This window comes from Nerophis lumbriciformis, linkage group LG04, assembly GCF_033978685.3.
Source record: "Nerophis lumbriciformis linkage group LG04, RoL_Nlum_v2.1, whole genome shotgun sequence".
In the NCBI taxonomy this organism is placed as follows: Eukaryota; Metazoa; Chordata; class Actinopteri; order Syngnathiformes; family Syngnathidae; genus Nerophis; species Nerophis lumbriciformis.
This window is the reverse complement of record NC_084551.2, coordinates 14,182,679-14,208,018: the sequence shown is the minus strand read 5'-3', so window position 1 is coordinate 14,208,018 and position 25,340 is coordinate 14,182,679. Positions and strand designations below refer to the sequence as shown.

The window sequence follows — 25,340 nt, the reverse complement described above, 5'->3', positions numbered from 1 at the left end:
ACCTATATCCACATTTTTAAAAAAGACATCAATAAGACATTTGATGATATTATAAAAATGCTGCATTGATTTCACAAAATAGAATTTAATGTTAATAATTTAGGCACATCATATCATTTAGCATCATACATTACAATATAAACAAACCAATTTTAAAATAGACTGTAATACAAACCAGGACATGCAATGGAAATAGAAGAAATTCAAAAGCTACTATAGCTGAATACTAAAAATGCAGCAGGCTATTTTAAAATTTGCCGGCATTGTCTTTATTAGACAAGCAAAAATCAATCAATTTTCGTGACATAACATGAATAAAAAAGCTTACATCTCAGCTTTGTGTTATTTGTACTTGTTGTCTGATAACATTTAGCATTTGGACTTTTTTCTTATAAGTTGTACACTTAAGCATTAGCTTGTCCCCTGGTTTGATTTTACTTTAGCATCAAAACAAGTTTGTATTTCTATGTTTAATAGTAACACTATGCGGACACGCCGCTTTTTCATCTTTAGTAGGCACACAATGTGCGTGTAACAAGAAGCGTATGTGCCAGTGGCTACAGCATATTTGCTATAAAGTGAATAATTATCGCGATGGTCTTTCCTACATCTGACACTAGAGCTACTTAACACATTTTACAATTTGCATACATCTGTCTAATCGCAAATGGGAGGGAACATTTAGAACTGCCCAGCCCTGTAAAACTGTCATGGTCATCGTGCAATTATACTGATGACATTTTATGTGAAGAAAATTACTACAGCAAATTAATTATCAGTATATTGATTGTACTCTGCTTGGGATGTAACAATAAACGGTAATAATGATGACAGCGGTAAAACTCGACGGTTAGTATTTCCATTGTAAATTAAAATGAACGAAAGAAAACGTGATTGATAGCCGCACTTAGAAAAACTCAGACGGACTGGCACTAGCTCGCTAGCTTAAATGCTAACATGAATACAACAGACATTAAAGTCTTTGCCCATTAAGAAACGACATACCCCAATTTAAACTTGTATGAACACATTACTGTCTCAGCAGCTAAGATAATAAATTGTGCACATTTACCTACAAGCTGTGCTCTCTTAGAACAGAGTGATCGATATCTACTTGGAGTTGTTTTACGGTGCGTGCAAGGAATGCTGAACTGAGTAGGACACCAACGCCTGCCACAACACTCTTATCAGTGACCAATAAGAAACACAAAACATGCAAAATAGTGGGCTTTCTAACAGTGAGTTTATTTATTTTAGTTATTGAATAAAATCAGAAGACATCAGTGTGTGTGTGTGTAAGTATGTTTAATACACATTAAACAATACTGTGATAATAATGATAGCCATGATATCATTGGTCATGCTAAATGTGTGCACAAAACAGGAATGCCCTCTTCTGTTGTCTCTTAATAAGACATGCTATCTATTAAGCAGTTAGGCGACAAGGACTAAATTGCTGCATCATAATCAGCAGTTCTAGACCTTTTACGTGCCGCACAGATGTAATAGAAGCTATCAGTGTAGATAGTCCCATCAATCAACTTCTATTAATATTCTGTCCTTTTTGTTTAAGTTAAACTAACAATGTGTCATGAGGCGTAGTGTCATCCATCACATTCTTTTTCTAGTGTGTGCGCGCCTCATTGCATGTGTCTGCACGAGGCGCGGCACTGTTGAATTGGCAGTTTATAATGAAAAATGTGAGACAAACGCACGGTACAGGTTTTTGCGACTAAAGAAGTAATAATCTCACACCTTGGGGTTTGATGATTGACACAAATCAAATACGATGAGGATATTTTTCGGGGGAGAGTGTCTTAAACTAACCATTTTAAAATACAGGTTATTACTGGCAAATTCTAGCCGTTTAAAAATAATGAATAGTGGATTGACTAATTAGTGCACATCAACTTTCTCTAATGCAGGTGGGAGGTATTGTGGTCGGGGGAGCCTACCAAGGTACTGACACCTCAGGCACGGCAGTTTTCACCTAACATCAAACACATCAGTTTCCCTACCAACCTGCTGCGCCTGGAGGTCAACAGCTCTCTGCTTGATTACTACACCGAGCTGGACGCTGTCGTCTTACGTGGTGTGAAAGAGAGGCCCATGCTGGCACTCTACAAGATGCCTGTCATCAACATCATTGACCTCAGTGATGGCGAAGAGGACCTGTCTGATGTGGGAGGTCCATTAAGACAATGTGGAAACAGCAAGATGGGCAATGGCTTCTTTGACAAACTGCCATACGAGGTGAATGATTAACTCTGGAATTACGATTAATGTTTAATATGAGTCACTTGTAGTTTAGTCAGTGGTTGACTTCAGCGCAGGCATTGTGTCACAGTGGTCATCCTGCACAATCCAGCCCTCAGTCCAACTAGGGTCCACAAATCTCCACCAATTGAGTTATTTGAGCCGTGCAAACTAAAAGCCATGGGCTGTCAATTCATTGTACAGCACAGCTTTAGTAGGATTTACACAACATATTTCCACGCAATCACACTAGCTGTGATCTGTTACACCCATTTCGTGACAGTGTAAGTAATTATTTAAACGCCTGCTGGATTTGCATGTTTTTCACCTTGGAAAAATCTCAACAGTCCATCATTTTATGGCAAATTTATTTTTAACAGGGAGAGACGGAATATAAAAAAACTCGAAACAGAAAAAAAATAATGATATAAAGGTTAAAAATGTATATGTATTGGACTGAGTAAAGTATTAACTCAAGCAAAACATGACATGGTACTTTGTGGAGAGACACTTGTTGGCAAGCACAAATGTCAGACATCTGTGTAGTGCTATTCATAGGGCTGCCTTCAAAGATTCAACGATTCAATTCGGAGGAGTCTGATTCGACCATTAACTTCGCAGTCGAATCAGAATCAGAAGTACTTTACTAATCCCCAAGGGGAAATTAAGATTTTCAACACAATCCCATTCAAGAGCAGACAAACATTACAGGGAGACAGAACAGGATCGCTGACGGGTCTGCCAACTTCTGGCGCCCCTTACAAAAAAGGTGGGGAACAGCACCTTGATATTGGGGTATCTAGGCGGGTCAATACGTGCTGGGCCCCTAGCGTACAGAGGGGAGTGTTGGGAGGATAAATTGATTGCGTTCATTATGTTTTCTTTAAATATCAGAACAATATTCTTGTGTGGGGAAAAACAGTTTTTTAAAGTGTAAGATACATTTTAGTTTCGTCTGTCACGTTAGCTTTACTCAGCGGTTGCTGCTTCCTGTGTGTTGGCCTCCCACAGTTCTTATTATATAAATTATATTTGTCTGCAAACAAGAATATTTTACTAATAGTGTTGGGAGGATGTGTCTACACGGGGGATGTGAATGAGGCTTGTCACCTACGCTGTCAGACACGTACGTAGCTTGCTGTGCCATCAAAGCCTCTGGCTGGCCGAATCCCGGTGATCGGAGAAGGCGCGGGATGCACAACCTTGCAGCGCAGTGTAGCGCTCCTCTTGAAAAAGATTATCATTCTGCTGGTTCACTACAAAAACTTTGTTAGGACTTATACTTCTTCTATTCAGTCAAGTCTTGGCACTGTGCCAGAGCCAACAAGGCCCTCGCAAACTGTCTTTTTTTTAAGTGTAAGAAGTTGCAAATTACATCTTTTTCTTCACTTTAATGAAAAACGTTTTTCCTTCCTTATGTATGTTTATTAACTTTAGAATAATATTCACATATGCTTGCTAGGGTTTGCCCATAATGTAATAGATTGTTGCGGCGCGCCACGACAAAATAAAAGCTGCCACACCTTAAAAATTTGGGTATTTTACGTTAACTCAAATGAAAGCAATGTATGAATGTGTGATATATATATATATATATATATATATATATATATATATATGTATATATATATATATATATATATATATACATATACATACATATACATACATCAGTATTGCAGTTTCAAAATCCTCACAATACACGTGTGACGATATCAAATGAAAACTTGATGTGGAGTTTTTTTCTGGCGCTTTTGCCGTTCTTGAAAATAAACTACATCTCCCAGAATTCTTTGGGCATCGTGGGACCAGCAAGGTGGGGGCATGGAAGAGGAAGCATGCGGGAGAAGTGTGTTCGTAGCAGATAAGAGGAATTATTTATTACGGATATTTCCTGTATATTTCATAAAAATCCGTCCACATTTTGAGTCATGCTGCAAACAAACTGACAAACAAACCCTGGTGAAAACATAACCTCTTCGGTGGAGGTAATAAAGTCTGCTTACTGCAAAGCAAAGCGCGCCACCTTTTGTCTGGAGTGTCGGAGGGAAAGCGCCTGGTGGGAGCACTGACACTGCACACCTTGGGTAATAAGAGTAATATGAGAAGCTACTTGATAAACCATCACCTGGAAAATATATTTGAAGTCAGCAAGGCTGAACATCAATTTGTGAGGTATTTACATGAATAGGTTCAGTTGTGAGTTAACTTTTCTGAAAAACAGTATTTTTCAAATGATATTAAAAAAAGTATTCGACAGAGGAAACTACTTTTCAGAAAGTAAAAGTTGAAAGACCCCGAAGACAACATTACTGTTTTACACTTGTTCCACTGAATGATTACATTGTCACTTTAAAGACACTTAACTGTGAGTTTTTTCTTTTAAATATTTACCTCAAACAGTGGATGTTCCCGCACAATATTTTGCACTTAAAGTATATATGTTTGTAGTAATAAATACAATTAGAACATGTAAGCATTATGTTTGTGTTTGATTATAGTGAGTGTGTTTATCCTAAACATTTCTTCAAATTCCATTTACGCACAGTATTTTTTTTACCAAGTCTTTATTTTGGGGGGACAATACCACAATAATATTGTACTATGGCCTAATACAGTGACTGAGATTTTTTTTTATCTTTTTGTGGCTGTTTAGGAGACACAAACATTAGCGTGGATCTACTATAGCCTTATTTTTCAACTCGCTTAGGTAAACAACCTACACAACTAGCATCTGTGCAATTCGGTTCGGAATTGCGTGTAAATGCCACTGCTGAAACGGGCGAGCCACACATGGGTGGAACTGAAATGCTAACGTTTGCATGCTAACAGGTAACGTCTGTCACATACCTAGTTACTCTAAGGGAAACGGTTGCAAAATAAGCGAAAAAAGTTAGCACGTTAATGTTAGCATGCTAACATTAGCATGTTAACAGTTAACAGTTAGCATGGAACACACACCAAGTTATATGACTCTGGGGTAAACTGTTGCAAAATGAGCTGAAAAAGTTAGCACGTTAATGTTAGAATGCTAGCACATGTCACATACACTGGAGTAAACTGTTGCAAAATAAGCTTAAAAAGTTAGCATGCTAATGTTAGCATGATAACATGTTAGCACTTAAGTAACAAGACCAAGTAGCTTTTGTCTGTTAAAATCAGTTGAGAAATGTGGTATATGTAGAAGTTTGCATACTGGAAATTCATTTTCAATGGGGGAAATTCCAGGTAGTTGAAGGTAATGCAGGAATTTTCTGATTCGGAAAACATGCTGGCTTGAATTTCCATGGCGGATGGAGTGTGTGGATGGTGGAACGGCTGAAATCATATACAAAATGTTGGATATGGGAAGGTTTGTAATTGCCTATTCATTTTTTAACGGGGAAAAGTTCCTGGTAATGTCGGGAAAACCGGGGCATTTTTGGAACCGGTAAACATGCTGACTTGAATGTCAAGGATGAGTAGAATATGTGGATGGTAGAACGGTTAGAATCTGGTGAGAAATGTGGGAGTTGTGCAAGTTTTAAAAATTGCCCCTTTATTTTCAATGGGAAAAATTACTTGGAATTCCTGTAATCTGGGATACTTGGGTAGAAGAATAAGGTTAGCAACGGTGTCCTTGCCAAGCCGAACATTTTGATACTTGAACGGTTCCGATATGATGAAAACTGTGGGAGAAATTTCTGAATCAGAATAACCATAAGGCATTCACATGATGAACGCAACCGTGCCACAGCGTACAAGTTATTACCCAGTCCTTCAACAATCACTATTTCTTAGGAATCGAAGTGTGTATATATATATATATATATATATATATATATATATACATAAATATATATCTTCATATACCGTATTACATATAGCTTATTATTTGCGCATTATTGAGTAGTGATGCACCAAAAATTGGGCTGCTAAAAGTTTTTGATCACAGAAACAGCGCTGCCAAACCGGATGTTGTGATGATGTAAGCGATACGCACGGGATTGTCTGGAGCGAAGGCATCATGTCTGCGATGTAGACATACAATAATATTTCCGAGTTATACCCGCAGACAGCGTTCTACAAAATGGACATTAAGCGACAGAAACAAAGAGTGTGTAAACACGAGTACAGTCTCCAATAACACCAAAACAAGATGCCAGATTTGTTGGTAGTTGTTTTTAATAAAGAAAGTCAATAAAAGGATTGCGGAAATCTCAAGAAACTTGAAAAATTCTCAACACAGTACATTGTACAATATGAAGCAACAAATGGAAGTATTGAAGAAAACGATACAATATAAGAAAACATCTATGTTAATACTAAATAATATTTTTTTAAATGTATGTATAACATTTTATTAGCCATTTTAAAGAAAATGTATGCATGATTGCAGCTTGTGCAAATTATATGACGGCATGTTGACCACACCCCCACCGCAATCTGGGGTAAACCCTGAGAGCACATCCGTGTGACCTGAGAGACACCGAGTGACTTGTCAGTATATACTACTACCGTATTTTTCGGAGTATAAGTCGCACTGGAGTATAAGTCGCACCTGCCAAAAATGCATAATAAAAAGGAAAAAAACATATATAAATCGCACTGGAGCCCGGCCAAACTATGAAAAAAACTGCGACTTATAGTCCGAAAAATACGGTACATATCAAGTTTATGTCTCTTAAAACAATGCCCTCGACGATGGGTAAAATCTAGCGAATCAGATTAAAATATTAGAATTATTAGTCGAAGACAGCCCCTGTTGTTCATATCGGATTTTGGTTCATTGCTCTTTAAAGATACTCTACAAGTCCTGAAGGTTTCAAGGAAGTCATTTGGAAACTCAACTTTTAGCTACTTTCACAGATTTGCTTTGGGATTAGAGCCCCAGTGACTCGCTAAACAAATCCAGGATCTTAATCCGTTTCTTTTTGAACCGTTTGCTTGTTGCTTTAGTCATATGTTTTGGGTTTTTTGTCATGCTATAACACCCATTCTTGAGCGATCTTCAGTTTTCGGGCTGAGGAGGTTTTCACCTCCATGTTTGACATTGTGTATGGTGTTGATGGAGTCATAGTCAGCATCTGTCTGCCTCCAAACACAGTTAGTGGATTTAACAGCACAGAGCTCAATTTTGGTCTTAATTTAAGCCGTCTCATTCTCAAGCCTTCTCTGAATCATTCAGGTTTTCCTCTTCAGACAGGCCTGTACATGTTCCTTTTTAACCTGCCGGATCTAAGTCCATTCCTGCAAAGTGGGTTACCAATGTTTTACATTGTACTTGTGATCCCACGAAAAGCTCCACATGTGTAATTCTAGCCTGATCCTTCATCTTTCTCAGAATCATCTTTACTAGCCAAAGTAAGATCACCTCAAAATCAGCAGGGGATCACTTAAATATTCCCCCATCCCCCGCTGTAAATACCCTGTAATTGTCCACAATGTACTCTCCCTTTCGTTCCCCGTCACCATGAGCAGGATATTAAGTAGAAAATGGACGGACGTTAATTACATTGGATTACTTACTATTAAAAGATGATATTACAATTCCCGTCTATGATTTGGCTACTGCAACAGTTTCTAGTTGTTTTTCAGAGAATAAAATGGAGATGAACCCTTAACATGTAACTAACCAAAAAGAAACAGGCTCAGCTTTCTTTACATGGCAAGAGCTTCCTCGCAAAATACTTGGAAGTTGTCTAAAACCTGGCAAAAGCAGTGAGACAACTGAGCCAATCAATTGCTGATGAAGTGCCACTGCCATCTGATGATTTCAAAGTACTGTTGATTCTTTTCCACTTTTTGAGACTTATCAACAAAATGGAACATGGGATTATTAATACTTCAGTTTGATCTTATTTAAAACTATTTTATTTAAAAACAAATGTTTGTGGTGGCTTCTCCCCTAATGCATATTAGATCAATTGAAAAATTTACATTTTAGAACAGGTCACCCAGAGTAAAAAAATTAAAATAACTACATTTTATGCCGATTATTTCTGTTTCATGCCCACCAGTCTGCATCACATCATATGAGCTGATTCTAGGGTTTACTAAAATTGTTTCTTAAAATTGCTTACTTAATACATATGTCTAAAACATGTATAAAATACAGTACATACAGAACTATCTATCAATCGAATCATTCCTTTTTTAAATTAGATTACCGTAGTCACACTTAAATATGGATTAATCATATTTAATCATAGGTTATTAGTTACTTGGAAAGTTACAATTTACTGGAAAAAAGAGCCCGATATTTGGACACAAATGCAATTGTTTTGTCAGAATGTCATACAGGAACATATTTGAAATATTTTACTTGAATGCACACCATTTATTTAGTAAGTTATATCTAAAGTCCCATCAGTGTTTATTTTAAAGAAAATGTTTCCAACGCGCACACCAGTCAGTCTCCTCACTAATCTTTGCACTGATGTATACGACCTGATCACTGACCGTATAGTAACCTGCGCCACCTTTCAAGGAACCATCCACAGTTACGATAAAGGAGCATGTACGGTTTTAGTAAATGACTTGTTTAATCTGTGTGCACATACACTCAAAGTTTGATATAATGTGGTCCGATATAACGCAATGTTCGGTCGTGTTATAGACCCCGAATTTTCGCCCGTTTTTTTTCTCCATCAGTCAATTGCGTTGTTTTTCACCAAATTATCGATTGCAAATACTGTATCGACACACTGGTGAATATAGCCTGCCCCATTTTGTGATGTGGGAGCACAATCCACCTTTCACGTCACGTCACATTGGGGCACTATCCACCAAGCATCATCGTCCCCGTCATCAACCCTCACCGTTTGCTGGCAGTGATGTAAAGCAGATGTGACACATGTTTGCTTACTTTCAAGATGCCGTCGCGCGGGATGCTTTGCTGGGCTCTTTTTTTCTTTTGTCTGTCTACACCAAGAAAAAAAAGAGACCTTTTTGTTGTCGTTTCTGAAGCAAATCATTGACACGTGTCCCCTTCAATGAGACAGGATTATGTAAGTACCAAGCACAACGCAGAGAAAGATTCAAACAATTTAAAGACAGAGTCACGCTACTATTCACCGTCAACAAGACAGGAACTCACAAACTTAAACCATTATGCCTTGGTAAGTCTGCAAACCCCCTCTGTTTTCACCACATAAACTGGGATCATTTTATGTATTAGTAAAAAAAAAAAAAAGATTGATACAACATGATTCCTGGAATAATATGTTTAAGATTATATGGACCCTGACGGCCGCGTTATATCATATACTGTATATATACATATATATATATATATATATATATATATATATATTTATTTATTTATTTATTATTATAAATATATATATATATATATATATATATATATATATATATATATATATATATATATATATAAATATATATGTATAAATATATATGTATACATATATATGTATACATACATATGTATGTATGTATGTGTATATATATATGTATGTATATGTGTATATATATGTATGTGTATATTAGGGGTGTGGGAAAAAATTGATTCGAATTCGAATTGCGATTCAGAATCAATTCTCATTTTTTTTAAATCGATACAATACACAGCAATACCATAACAATGCAATCCAATTCCAAAACCAAACCCGACCCAGCAACACTCAGAACTGCAATAAACAGAGCGATTGAGAGGAGACACAAACACGACACAGAACAAACCAAAAGTAGTGAAACAAAAATGAATATTATCAACAACAGTATCAATATTAGTTACAATTTCAACATAGCAGTGATTAAAAATCCCTCATTGACATTATCATTAGACATTTATAAAAAAAAAAAAGAACAATAGTGTCACAGTGGCTTACACTTGCATCACATCTCATAAGCTTGACAACACACTGTGTACAATATTTTCACAAAGATAAAATAAGTCATATTTTTGGTTCACTTAATAGTTAAAACAAATTTACATTATTGCAATCAGTTGATAAAACATTGTCCTTTACAATTATAAAAGCTTTTTACAAAAATCTACTACTCTGCTTGCATGTCAGCAGACTGGGGTAGATCCTGCTGAAATCTTATGTATTGAATGAATAGAGAATGGTTTTGAATCGGGAAAAAATTGTTTTTGAATTGAGAATCGTGTTGAATTGAAAAAAATAATCGATTTTGAATCGAATCGTGACCCCCAAGAATCGATATTGAATCGAATCGTGGGACACCCAAAGATTCACAGCCCTAGTGTACATATATATAATGTCATACCAACTTTTTTATAAAGGTCTTTAATAACAAACACAATATATACATACATAAAATATTTTCTACAATATTTTCCCCTCGGTTTTAGTTGTATTTTTATATGAAAATAATTTGGTGGGGCTTTAAAAGGACTTTGAAAGAAACTAAATGAAATTGTTTGCACACAATATATGTTCCATTATAGAACTGAACAATTACAGAATTGGACAAGCGGTAGAAAATAGATAAATGGATGATTGCATTTTTCCTCTTGGTCATGTAACACATGTTACTTATTGCTGGGTTGAAGCGTGACAAAAAAAACACTTGGGTCTTCCAATGACAAATTCTTGAACAGGTGAGCAAGAATAGGAAGTCAGACAACACCAGGCTAATTAATTCAGGTGTAATAACTTATATATAACTTAATATATTTAGACATGTTACTTTTGAATCATTTGTATACAATCTATATTAACAAATAAACAATAACAGCACCATCTGCTTAGACATTGTCCCCTTAATACAAAGTGTATGTTCCTGATGCAACTTTATATTTCCTATGTATTATCTTGTCAACTTTGGTTTTCCTCTCTTGTGTTCCCCCCATCCTCTATCCAAAGCTCATTCAGTTGATTCTGAGCCACCTCACCTTGCCAGACCTCTGCCGTCTGGCCCAGAGCTGTAAGCTGCTGCACCAGCACTGTTGTGACCCGCTGCAGTACACCCAGCTGAGTCTGCAGCCCTATTGGGCCAGGCTGAATGACACCTCCTTGGGACACCTGCAGAGTCGCTGCACACGCCTCCAGAGGCTCAACCTTTCCTGGACCGGCAACCGGGGAGCTCTCACCCTGAATAGCTTCAGCAGGTCAGACTGTCAGCGGGCCACAAATCCTAGAGAAAAGAAATACCCTTGAAGAATTAGAAAGTTGAGAAAGAAGGCTTACAAGTACAACTAAGTGAGACGATACTGTTCATGACTGAAAATGAACACTGGCAAACATGCCTGTCCTGTTTACGCTGTCCTTATGTTCTTTGTCCTCAGTTTCATGAAGGTCTGTGGGCTCAGCCTGGTGTCCCTGGAACTGTCTTGCTGCCACTTCCTGACAGAGGCCTGTTTGGAGGTCATCGCCCAGACTTGTCCGGGGCTACAGGGGCTTAATCTGGCCTCCTGCGACCGCCTCCACCCGCAGGCCTTCACACACATTTCTAAACTGACACGCCTCCGCCGGCTGGTGCTTTACCGCACCAAGATTGAGGTAGGTGGCGCCAACACGATCAAAGTGATTTTTTTTTCCGACCAGCAGAAGTACAGTATATTAGTGCCTAGTTACGTCTTAGAAATGCAAGTCACCACTTATGTTTGCAAGTTATACAGAGCATATTTCCCCATTTAAGGATGTAACCCAGCTCATGGCCTTTTGTTTTACGAGGAATAGTAGCAAACCAACCAACCCTTTCTTGCTCAACTTGTTTCCTTTTAAAAAAAAATAAAAAATAGTGTGTGTGCCTGTCACTCAATAAATGGCTTGCTGAATAATGCTGTTAACTAAAGATGCCAAAGACAGAGTCAAGCATATGTAAATTCACTAACACTGTTTCACTGTTCTTGTGCTCTTAATTGACATCACCAATCTTTTTTATTCTAAATACTTTTGTTATCATTAAATACCTCCTTCTGTTATTGCAGTACAATGATTCCTAAAGGGTTTTCATCTTCAAATGTGTAGATTTGTCTTTGATAAAACCTGTTCGCTTTATTTGTGGCATTGTTTATCAGAAGTAATTATATCATATTTGAAACATATGTAACGTCCAAATAGAGTAAAAAAAAAAAAAAAGTGACTTCAGTGTACAGTTGATTTTATATGAAACTGTAACTTGGATAACAAGTACTGTACATCTTGTTTTTCTTTTTGTGTTTTGCAGCAAACTGCTATTCTTAGCATCCTGACTTTCTGCATTGAATTGAAACACCTCAACCTCGGGAGCTGTGTGAGGGTGAGATTCTACACTTAAACAAACTTATCTTGCTATCAGATTATGAATGTAAAGGATGTCTTACCATTGTGTTAATGTTCCATTTAGACCGACAGACATACAGTATACATAGACACATTGTTGGACTATCAAATAAAATAGTTTTTGTTTAAGGAAATGAAGAATGAAAAAATTAATGTTGATTTGGAAGTTGGTCTTCAAGGACTTAAATGATTATTTACTGTCAATTTGTCAAACATAAGGTTTAGTTTTATAGCCAACACCTTAAAGGGGAACTGCGCTATTTTTTGTAATTTGCCCCACAATCACTACGTTTCCATGCACTAAATTACCGGTAGTCAGATTTCTCAAATAGTTAGTTTTTTTGTATTTTCACACCTACGTGTGAAGTCCATGTGTCCGTCCGTGCACACTCTCTAATGTGACTATTGGTCATACACCATGTGCCTCCCGGGAGGTACACCAGGAGGCGCTTATTTCATTGTAGCTCGGACAAATGAATTGCTTTTCCGGTTGCCCTATGGCAGGGGTCGGCAACCCGCGGCTCTAGGCTCTTTAGCGCCGCCCTAGTGGCTCTGGAGCTTTTTCAAAAATGTATGAAAAATTGTTTTAATATGGTTTCCGTAGAAGGACAAACATGACGCAAACCTCCACAATTGTTATAAAGCACACTGTTTATATTAAACATGCCTCACTGATTCGAGTATTTGGCGAGCGCCGTTTTGTCCTACTAATTTTGGCGGTCCTTGAACTCACCGTAGTTTGTTTACATATATAACTTTCTCCGACTTTCTAGGACGTGTTTTATGCCACTTCTTTTTCTGTCTCATTTTGTCCACCAAACTTTTAACGTTGTGCATGAATGCACAAAGGTGAGTTTTGTTGATGTTATTGACTTGTGTGAAGTGCTAATCAGACATCGATGCTAACATGCTATTTAGGCTAGCTATATGTACATATTGCATCATTATGCCTCGTTTGTAGGTATATTTGAGGTCATTTAGTTTCCTTTAAGTCATCTTAATTCAATGTATATCTCATGACACACTATCTGTATGTAATATGGCTTTTAATTTTTTGCGGCTCCAGACAGATTTGTTTTTGTATTTTTTGTCCAATATGGCTCTTTCAACATTTTGTGTTGCCGACCCCTGCCCTATGGCGTCACACTAGGCATTGCGGATCCTTATAGCTTGTTTTAACTGGTGTCCGCTGTAATATCGGCACAGATTAGAAATATTATGTCTCTAACGGCTATGCTGATGTTAAATAGAAGATAGCATCAAGAAATGATCTTGAATTGTGCTACGAACATGACGCTACTATCAAAAAATGTATCGAGGCGGATGCAGGTCCAAAGCAAAGACAGACAGGAGAGTTTTTTTTCAAAGGAATTTTCGGACGAAAATCATGGAACCAAAACTTTTAAAAGTTCATTCATAATGCTCTGTGGATTGATGGAAGGAGTTCTAAATCCAAAGGAACAGACCGTTCGTGCCCCAACTGATACTGTTCCAGATGAAGTTTGCTATTGTTCTGGACTATCTTGCCAGTTGTGTGTAATACAGAGTTATTGTTAATCCGTCACACACCCCCTCGAGAGGTCTGGTTTCCAATTGCATAATCCGAACACGGTCGCATTAAGGTGTTTCCATGGGCTGTAGGAGGCTCATTTAGAGCCAAACAATTTGAGAAATAGGACTAATTTAGTACATGGACACATAGTAACTCTGTCTTTCCCTTCTCTGTGCTTTCAAAATAGTGAAAAACAGCTAGTAAGATGCGGCTAACAATGCAGTTAATGGAGATACGTCTATTCCGCCTATAAAGCTCTCTAAAAACATCCAAAAACCTCCCAACATCGTTTTATATACATGTTGTAAGTATTTATAAATAAAGTTGATTTGATTTGATGTTTAGTGTCATAAGAGGCACATTCATAACAGCATTGAATATTTATAGTATTTTGGTCATTTTAAGAATTTCCATAACTTCTTTCCTGGGCACATTGATTTTAGTTTTTACTGTTTACAACAGGGTTCCCCAACCTTTTTTCCACCAGGGACCGGTTTAACGTAGGCATTATTTTCACTGACCGGCTTTCTACGTGTTGTAGATTAATACAGCCAAAAAATTAGCCTTTGGCTACAATCTGGCACATTAACATTTTGTATGTCCATTAATGTGCACTGTCCCATGTACTATAACAAAGGAATTGCAACATACATCTATTAACAAGCTTATTGGTGTTTTTAGTGGGACAGGCGAAACTTAATTCGGAGAAAATACGGTACTTTATAAATTAATTATTTTTTCTGTGCGGCCCCGCACCTGTGGTTGGGGACCACTGGTTTAGAACACACAAGCAAGGTAAAGATGTGTACTCTTGTCTCACATGCTGAAAGATGGGAAAATTTCCCTCAAAAATGTGTAGTTCCCTTTTTAAAGTATAGTTTATCATTTGGGTCTGTCCTCCCATAAGCCACTGAAGAACAACTTTAAAGCATTATGTTGCCCCCCACCATGCTTCAGTCTGGGTATGACGTGGTTTGTCCATCCATCCATTTTCTACTGCTTGTCCCTCTCGGGATCGCAGGCGGGGGGGCTGGAGCCTATCCCGGCTGCACTCTGGCGGCAGGCAGGGTACACCCTGGACAAGTCTTTTTTTGTTTTGCCAAAATACCTTTTTAAAATTATTGCTCTTAAAAGTTCAGCCTTGGTTTAATGAAATCAGAGGATTTTCTTCCTCTCATAGACACGGCCATCTTGCCCACCTAACTAAACCTCAGTGCAGAAGTGATAATTATAAAAATGAGTAATCACATGCAGGGCGTAACTATGATTTGCCAGATTTTCTTGCTGTCCTTTATGCTGCTTGCTTTTTGGCAGCTATCCTGTACAATCTTCATTTCAGTTTTTATCTGTTTTAAGGGACATCCAGTTCTTGTTGTCTTCATCGCTGTGCCATTTTCTCTTTTGAATATTGTCTGTTCTGTGGACCATTTCTTGCCCAATGCCTTCAAAATTATTTAATCCAATTAGCGTTTTTATCCTCTTTGTGGACCATTGATTTTACTGTTAGATGTAATGGAGTACAGTTAATTGTTTATTCTGAGCACAGCAACTTACACTAAGGCAAAAAAAGAAAAAAAGTCTTTTTTTTCTAAGCGCACCTGCTTCAGAACCCTCACACCTATTGTCAAAAGCTGCGGCTAGTGATGGAAATAACAACATTCTAATAAGCAGCCAAAACGGTTTTGTTCCGCAGGGTGTCTGGGCTCAGAATAGAGCCGCCACTCCCACACATTAGTAAGAGTTAACAAAGGTGGCTATATCCCTGGTACCTGGTTAGGATTCTTCTTTGTCAGGAGGACAGTGACCTTCCCCCTAAAGAGAGAAACAAAGTAGCTGTGGTGGGGGAAGTCTGTATAGCCCTCATTAGTCTTCTTAGGCTGCTGCCTCTGTGACCTGAGCCTGAACAAGTGGAAAAAGATGCATGAATGGATGCATTTTTTGGGGCTAGACTTGACCATAAAACATCACATCTAGTGAGTTTAGTTGGGATTGTATAGTTTATATAACAAATTCTCTGCTGGTACCTTTAAAAAAAAAAAAATCAGTAACATGCATAAAGACACAGAGCTCTCATTTCCCCTTTGAGTAGAACCTCCATGAAGCTTTAAAGGCCTACTGAAATGCGATTTTCTTATTTAAACGGGGATAGCAGGTCCATTCTATGTGTCATACTTGATCATTTCGCGATATTGCCATATTTTTGCTGAAAGGATTTAGTAGAGAACATCCACGATAAAGTTCGCAACTTTTGGTCGCTGATAAAAAAGCCTTGCCTGTACCGGAAGTAGCAGACGAGTAACGTGACATCACAGGTTGTGGAGCTCCTCACATCCGCACATTGTTTACAATCATGGCCACCAGCAGCGAGAGCGATTCGGACCGAGAAAGCGACGATTTCCCCATTAATTTGAGCGAGGATGGAAGATTCGTGGATGAGGAAAGTGAGAGTGAAGGACTAGAGGGCAATGGGAGCGATTCAGATAGGGAAGATGCTGTGAGAGGCGGGTGGGACCTGATATTCAGCTGGGAATGACTACAACAGTAAATAAACACAAGACATATATATACTCTATTAGCCACAACACAACCAGGCTTATATTTAATATGCCACAAATTAATCCCGCATAACAAACACCTCCCCCTTCCCGTCCATATAACCCGCCAATACAACTCAAACACCTGCACAACACACTCAATCCCACAGCCCAAAGTACCGTTCATCTCCCCAAAGTTCATACAGCACATATATTTCCCCAAAGTTCCCAAAGTTGCGTACGTGACATGCACATAGCGGCACGCACGTACGGGCAAGCGATCAAATGTTTGGAAGCCGCAGCTGCATGCGTACTCACGGTACCGTTTCTGCGTATCCAACTCAAAGTCCTCCTGGTAAGAGTCTCTGTTGTCCCAGTTCTCCACAGGCCTATGGTAAAGCTTGACTGTCATCTTTCGGGAATGTAAACAATGAAACACCGGCTGTGTTTGTGTTGCTGCAGCCGCCCGCAATACACCGCTTCCCACCTACAGCTTTCTTCTTTGCTGTCTCCATTGTTCATTGAACAAATTGCAAAAGATTCACCAACACAGATGTCCAGATACTGTGGAATTTTGCGATGAAAACAGACGACTTAATAGTTGTCCTCTACAATCCGTGACGTCACGCGCAGACGTCATCATACCGAGACGTTTTCAGCAGGATATTTCGCACAAAATTTAAAATTGCACTTTAGTAAGCTAACCCGGCCATATTGGTATGTGTTGCAATGTTAACTTTTCATCATTGATATATAAACTATCAGACTGCGTGGTCGGTAGTAGTGGGTTTCAGTAGGCCTTTAAGTTTGTTGTTCCCCTTGTGCTACACATGCAGTGTAACAAACTCTTGTTTCCATTCTGTGCAGATTGAAGATTATGACATTTTAGCAAGCATGCTGGCCGCTCGCTGCCGCTCACTCTGTTCACTTGATCTGTGGCGATGCAGAAACCTGACTGATCGAGGCCTCAATGAGCTCGTCTCTGGCTGCAGGTATGTCAAAACCAGCTGAGACCACTGCAACATGATCTTACTTGGGGTCATTAATTCTGTGCTTGATGTTGTGAGCGATATTTGGAGTCACATTAACTGCACAGTACTTTGTTGTTTTCTTTGTGGCAATTCAGAATGTTAGAAGAGCTGGACCTGGGCTGGTGTCCCACACTGCAGAGCAGCACCGGATGTTTCCAGCACCTTGCCCGCAGCCTTCCACGCCTACGCAAACTCTTCCTGACTGCCAACCGCTCAGTCTGTGACTCAGACATAGAGGAGTTTGCCACCAGCTGCCCTTTGCTACAGCATCTTGATATACTGGGTAAGTTCTTTCCTTAAAGATTACAACAACAGTTTTTTATTGCTGACCACGGTCTGGTGATGCTATGAGGAGTTTGTATGTTGCTACTGTCATATCGTGATCATGCATGTTGAGCACACATACCGCAAATTTGACAGCGACAAGCTAACGAACGCAAGCGAGCGACGAATGTCCCTCCACAGTACAAGGCCGTTTCTAAATCACTAATCTTTGTCTCAACGGCAGCAAATAAACTGTTTCTTACAAGTTGCATTATCACTGGAGAAGGACTTGCTAAACATGCTCTACCACACATACACACCGTAGAACAGGTTTCTCAAACTCAATTTACCTGGGGGCCACTGGATGCAGAAACTGGGTGAGGCTGGGCCGCAAGAAAATATTTCTTAAAAAAATCTAACATGCACTTTTTAATGAATTCACCTTCTTTGAATGGCTTTCCCGCCCTAGCAACATTCTTGCCAACCCTCCCGAATTTGGTGGTAGCGGGGATGTATATTGTAGCCCGGAAGAGTTAGGGCTGCTAGGTGTTCTGGGTATTTGTTCTGTTGTGTTTATGTTGTGTTACGGTGCGGATGTTCTCGCGAAATGTGTTTGTCATTCTTGTTTGGTGTGGGTTCACAGTGTGGCGCATATTTGTAACAGTGTTAAAGTTGTTTATACGGCCACCCTCAGTGTGACCTGTATGGCTGTTGATCAAGTATGTCTTGCAGTCACTTATGTGTATGTACAGAAGCCAAATACAACATGTGACAGGGCTGGCATGCTGTTTGTATAGGTTGTAGAGGACTCCAAAGGCAGTGCCATCATAGCACGCCCTTAATATTGTTGTCCGGGTGAAAATCGGCAGAAATTTGTGAGAATGGTAGCCCCTGGAGATTTTCGGGAGGGGCACTGAAATTCGGGAGTCTCCCGGAAAAATCGGGAGGGTTGGCAAGTATGACGCTGTCAAGCGCCATTCATATAAAACTCGCGGGCCGCACTAACATTAAATCTTCATATTAAGGTGCGGGCCGCACAATAACGTCTCGCGGGCCGCAATTGTCAGAGGTCGGCAAACCAACATGTTGAAAGAGCTAAAATACAAAAAACAAATCTGTCTGGAGCCGCAAAAAGTGAAAAACCTTATATAAGTGTTATGATGAAGGCAACACATTAAGTAAGTGTTTCAGAGGGTGACATAACTCCTGGAAATGACTGGCTTAAAACGGCCAAAGGTAAAGATGAGCGTGCCCAAGTTAAAGAAATTGGCAATAAATTAGAATGGATTTATTGCAATCTTTCTTTGCAAGCTGGGTGACGTTTGCTGTGGTCTGGAACAACATGGCACACAAACAAATATCAGAAATGTAGCCAATATTACTTCCAGATAATGTGTCATGAGACATGCATATATAAGTTAAATACACAGAGGACATAATTAAAGGAAATTAAATGAACTCAAATATACCTAAAAACGAGGCATAATGATGCAATATGTACACACAGCTAGCCTAAATAGCATGTAAGCATCGATTATTAGCACTCCACACAAGTCAATAACATCAACAAAGCTCACCTTTGTGCATTCACGCACAGCATAAAACGTTTGGTGGACAAAACAGTGGGCTTTCTAACAATTAAGAAGGTTTGTGTCATGTTTGTCCTCCTACAAAAACATAATTAAAACAACATATATGTTTCCCTCATCTTTTTCCATTTTTGAAAAAGCTCCAAGGAGCCACTAGGGCGGTGCTAAAGAGCCGCATGCAGCTCGAGAGCCACGAGTTGCCAAACCCCGTTCTAAGTAATTTCACTTGTTTAAGACTTGTATAACACTGAACACTACAAAATTAATGAAACTATGTGATTTGTGCAGATCAATATCGGCCGATACTCGAGGGTCCAATATCAATATTTTAATTTGCTCTATAATCTGCAGTGAGCTTCATAAATGATGAGAATGAACTAGTGTGCTAGTTTCAGTCAAAATGGAGACAATACTGCACTGTGGCGTAATTTGCACCACGTTCATGTATCGTGCAGGCACAAGGCTGGTGGGCCCCGCCTCATTGAAGAAACTCCTCCAGTCCTGTCCACGGCTTCTCCTGCTGGATGTTTCCTTCTGCTCCCAGATAGACACTCGGGTCATGCAAGAACTCTCCGGCCTCTTCCCCAATGTCGCCATCAAGAGGAGTTTCACACACTGACCCCAGCAGGGTCTTTAGTTCTGGCTGTGGGGTGGAAGACCGAAGCACAGCAGACGACGGAAAGACACTTCTTTACCCCAAGATCTGCTATTAGGGCTCAATAAGTGAGTGATCTGGATTGGCACGGAAACCGACCACAGACTCGCATCCGGTGAGTTACAAAATGTGAGACTTAATTTATGATTTTTGGACTCTTTGAAACCAGGGCTATTGCAGTGAAGCAACTGCACGACTTATGGAAAGGCCATGGCTGGGAAATATGCTTTACTGATAGTACATCACAAAGTAGAAAGAAAAAAAAGAGCAACACGGTATGGTTTTTGAGCAAGGATCAGGTGCATCTTTGTGCCTTTAGACTTTTATTACCATGTACGGTCATCAAACATGCATTTAATATTTTGCCCGCTGGCCATTTTGTTTTACTGGTGCTGTCATGTCCTCCTGAAAGCCAGCGTCCTCTGCATTGGGCATTTCAGATTGACATAATCAGGGTTTTCCCCCCCAGAAGTCTGAAAAAAGAAATAAACCAAAAACTAATGTCCACTGCAGTGGACGCTGGTTCTCAGGAGGATAACAGTCAAACTCATTTTGAGTTTGAGTTAACACAAGCACCATTTTAGTATTACTTCCATTGTTTGCAATATTATTATTAAATATCTCAACATTTCACCTGTTGCATAGTAATACCGTATTTTTCGGAGTATAAGTCGCACCGGCCGAAAATGCTTAATAATGAAGGAAAAAAACATGTAAGTCGCATTTTTTGGGGAAATTTATTTGATAAAACCCAAACACCAAGAATAGACATTTGAAAGGCAATTTAAAATAAATAAAGAATGGTGAACAGGCTGAATAAGTGTACGTTATATGAGGCATAAATAACCAACTGAGAACGTGCCTGGTATGTTAACGTAACATATTATGGTAAGAGTCATTCAAATAACTATAACATATAGAACATGCTATACGTTTACCAAACAATCTGTCACTCCTAATCGCTAAATCCCATTAAATCTTATACGTCTAGTCTCTTACGTGAATGAGCTAAATAATATTATTTGATATTTTACGGTAATGTGTTAATAATTTCACACATAAGTCGCTCCTGAGTATAAGTCGCACCCCCGGCCAAACTATGAAAAAAAACTGCGATTTATAGTCCGAAAAATACTGTATCCAAAATAATCCAGCCAAAGCAAAGTTGCTCATTTATTTCTAAAAATGAGTCATGCCTAAAAGTAAAGAATTGGTGTTACCAGTGAATGCTGTCTCCAATAAATGCACCACTATAGCACACATTTGGAGTATTTTATATTTTGTCCAAATCATTTGTTTTCACAAAATGAACACCGAGGCATCACTCGTTGCACCTTATTGTGACTGTCAATATGGTAGACGTCTTCAAGTAAACAACACATTCACCTGCTCATCGGAAGGACGCCAACAATCAAGTAGTCAAACTTCACATGTACAGTTTCAGTCAGACGTTTACATCCAGTCATGATCTAAAATATATTAAACTGGCACAACAGGTTACTACAAAATAAACAGGATGTTTTTGTGCCTTCTATCCTTGCTTGAAGTGTGTGAGACATCTTGTGTTTGATGGTAGACGTGCGCTCCTGAACCAAAGTGATGCGAAGATGCTGTTTGTCACAAGCGCACTTGACTGGTTTAGATGCCACATACTGTGTAGCTGTGCCAAATGTTACGCAGAAATATGTTTTATATGTTTGTGTGCTTTTTATTTTGATGTAAATACTGTATATCCATTATTATCTGCTGAAAGACTTAATTTAGGGGAAATACAGGACTTGTTGAACAAAAATTGCCCCAAAGAATGACTACCTACACTTCTGGCCCCAGATTATTGTCTTTTTCTTGCTTTGCAATATTCTTTTGTGATTACAGGTTTTATGGAAAACCACTACATGGGCTGGGTCTTCTAAAGTCCATGCATTATTTGTTTCCAGTGTCCTAGGCTGAGATAATGTTGAGCAAGTTCACACAAGCCAGCAACACATCTGCTGTATCTATTTATGTTTGATGTACAATGTTGCTGCGACATAAGGAAAATGCATAAAACTATGATTAATGTGGATTTAAGGTACTCTGTTCTATTTATATTGAACACTGTTCTACTGATTTACTCAAATGTAATGTGGAAAACATGAGTTTCATTTAAAGATGGAAAAATACAAATTTAATCTAAATTTTAGTTTAAAAAAAAAGGATCCACGTGTTTTCTTTTGACATGTTATTTTGGGGTCCACATTGTGAACCCCTGATATATTTTGACCTCTGCATTTTGTCAATGACAACCCCTACTCCCATCCAGGATGTCATTTTGTTTTGTCATTAGTGGAGCGTGTTTGATGAAGCCACCATTGCGTGAGAAGATTGTGCCTCAGCGTCCATGAAACTGGGTGCTTCACTTTAACCACATTTGAAATAAAATCCTTGTGTGTGATGCGCATCTCCTTTCATTATGATCCAGCTGTCGTCTTATAAAAAAAAAATCTGGATGTTATTTCTGTCATTCTCAGGCTACGGACGGTGGAAAACAGGTGTTATGTTATGTTATTTTCATTTATTATGCGACCCCCAACCAAAAGGTCACTTCTCACGTGTCCCCTTTTTTTCAATGTCTAATAAAAACCCACCAAGCGGCCGTCTATTTTACAATGCGATTGATGGAAGCAAAAATGTACCATCATGGTTTGTGCTCCGGAGTCTCTTGCTTCCACTGACGGATATTGTCCTATCCTGCTCAAGAAAGGTCTCCTTTGATCTTATTTGGCTTGGCTTCCCCTGGCAATACAGTCTTGTCCTGGTTCAAACAGGCACACCTGTCAGCGTTTGCATTTGAAAGTAAGGAAATCCTCCCAGGAAATAAGCAAAAGACACAAAGATTCCACTGCCGACTTTTTTGTGGTGCTTTTATTTTGAAGGACTGACAGGGGTCTTCGACGTGTTCTAGGATAAATACCCCAAACTTGCGGGGACCTCCTACTTATATACCCTGTATAAAATGATGATTTAGTTTTAAATTAAACTGGTCCTAAAGGTACATTCTTATTGTGCAATACTAAGATAATCAAATATTACAGTATAGTGCCACTAATAGCTCGCCGGCAACTAGCGTGCTAATCGCTAGCTGAAAACTAGTATGTTAATCGCTAGTTATCCTAAATGCTAACATGTATATACTATGATTAATGATTCATTCCTAAGATACACTAGAGCAGGGGTCACCAACCTTTTTGAAACCAAGAGCTACTTATTGGGTACTGATTAATGCAAAGGGCTACCAGTTTGATACACACTTAAATAAATTGCCAGAAATAAAGTTAAAGTTAAAGTACCAATGATTGTCACACACACACTAGGTGTGGCGAGATTATTCTCTGCATTTGACCCATCACCCTTGATCACCCCCTGGGAGGTGAGGGGAGCAGTGGGCAGCAGCGGTGGCTGCGCCCGGGAATCATTTTGGTGATTTAACCCCCAATTCCAACCCTTGATGCTGAGTGCCAAGCAGGGAGGTAATGGGTCCCATTTTTTTATAGTCTTTGGTATGACTCGGCCGGGATTTGAACTCCCAACCTACCAATCTCAGGACGGACACTCTAACCACTAGGCCAATTCGCTCAATTTACCTTTAACTCTATGCTATTATTAATAATTAATGATATTTATCTTTGTGGAAACACTGATCATCTTAATGATTTCTCACAATAAATATATATAGAAACAGATAAATATCAATATGCAACACTTTATTTTTATATTTTCTCGAAGTGCACATTTTTCAAATTGAACATTTTCAAATGATCACTTCTAAGACTTGTGAAATCACAATATCCCATTTTAACTAGATAGCCACTAACATTTTCTAAGAAATCATGAATTACTTTGCACCATGTTTGTACAAATAATAACTCATGTAAAATACAAAAGTCAACTCTCAAATTTTTAAAGAAATCATGTCACACTTTGAACTGGACACCAAATCTGTTATCTGTTTCTTTGTCAGTTAGTGAAGACCAAGACCAGCTTGCTAGTAAATAAATACAATTTTAAAAATAGAGGCAGCTCACTGGTAAGTGCTGCTATTTGAGCTATTTTTAGAACAGGCCAGCGGGCTACTCATCTGGTCCTTACGGGCTACCTGGTGCCCGCGGGCACCACGTTGGTGACCGCTGCACTAGAGTGTGTTGGCCTAATGATAATGTGTATATAAAGACATTTAAATCTGTGTAAAAACTTGTGGGGGCATATAAAAGACATTAAAAAAAGGGTTAATCGTCGCGTACCCCCTCTGGGCTACAGGATGCGTTACACCAGTGTTTCTTGAGTGTTGCCCAGCAGCCCGGAAACTGCTGCTGTGGCACTAACGTAAAGACATTTAAAAAAAAATATTGTTAAAATGAAGAAACCCCAAAGAATATGTGAGTTTCCCGGGGAAATGATTAGTGTTGTTTATGGTATGTTTCAGCGTTTTGGAGTTTTAAATAAATATAATGCAGCTGGGATAAGCTCCAACACCTCAAGAGGGACAAGCGGTAGAAAATTGATGGACGGATATTTAACCCTCAAGATACAAAGACTGAGGTTGTCTCTTTTGGCCATTTATTTGTGCGTGTTACTCAATTATACAGGATTTTTCTGAAGAGGCGTTTTCCATCCATCCATTTCCCTTTTGGGGTCGCGGCGGGTGCTGGAGCCTATCTCAGCTGCATTCGGGCGGAAGGCCGGGTACACCCTGGACAAGTCGCCATCTCATCACAGGGCCAACACAGATAGACAGACAACATTCCCACTCACATTCACACACTAGGGCATACTTGCCAACCTTGAGACCTCCGATTTCGGGAGGTGGGGTGTGGGGGTGTGGTTGGGGGCGTGGTTAAGAGGGGAGGAGTATATTGACAGCTAGAATTCACCAAGTCAAGTATTTCATATATATATATATATATATATATATATATATATAATCTCTACATCCTGAAAATATGCAAACAAAACTGTGTTTAGATAATTGATACTTCAAACTTGCATAAATACATATTAAGGAATATAACATAACTTGGCTTCTGAGAGTTTCAAAATGTAATGAATAAAATGCTAAAGTTGTTGATAAACAAGCAATTATTTCAATAATTAAATATGGTCATTTTAAATGAATTATTATGATAATTTAAAATCAATTATTTCAAATATGTTTATTTTAATGTATAATTCTATGGCTGGATGTAAT

The 25,340-nt window shown here is 38.8% G+C and overlaps 1 protein-coding gene across 3 annotated transcripts in view; it reads left to right on the top strand.

Annotated features, from left to right (window-relative positions):
* Positions 1-25,340, top strand: part of fbxl4 (F-box and leucine-rich repeat protein 4) — a 608,311-nt gene that overhangs the window by 6,034 nt on the left and 576,937 nt on the right. For 2 of the 3 annotated variants that reach the window (XR_012050354.1, XR_012050353.1), the window contains exons 3-9: positions 1,926-2,253; positions 11,091-11,335; positions 11,513-11,726; positions 12,397-12,468; positions 17,445-17,569; positions 17,704-17,891; positions 19,917-20,895. Coding sequence is in view for 1 of the 3 variants with exons in the window: in XM_061949438.2 (XP_061805422.2) it covers positions 1,926-2,253; positions 11,091-11,335; positions 11,513-11,726; positions 12,397-12,468; positions 17,445-17,569; positions 17,704-17,891; positions 19,917-20,080 (1,336 nt within the window). In the remaining 2 variants the exon portion in view is untranslated. Of the gene's footprint in view, positions 1-1,925; positions 2,254-11,090; positions 11,336-11,512; positions 11,727-12,396; positions 12,469-17,444; positions 17,570-17,703; positions 17,892-19,916; positions 22,551-25,340 lie in introns of those variants that run through there. The other variant, XM_061949438.2, reaches the window with a different exon arrangement.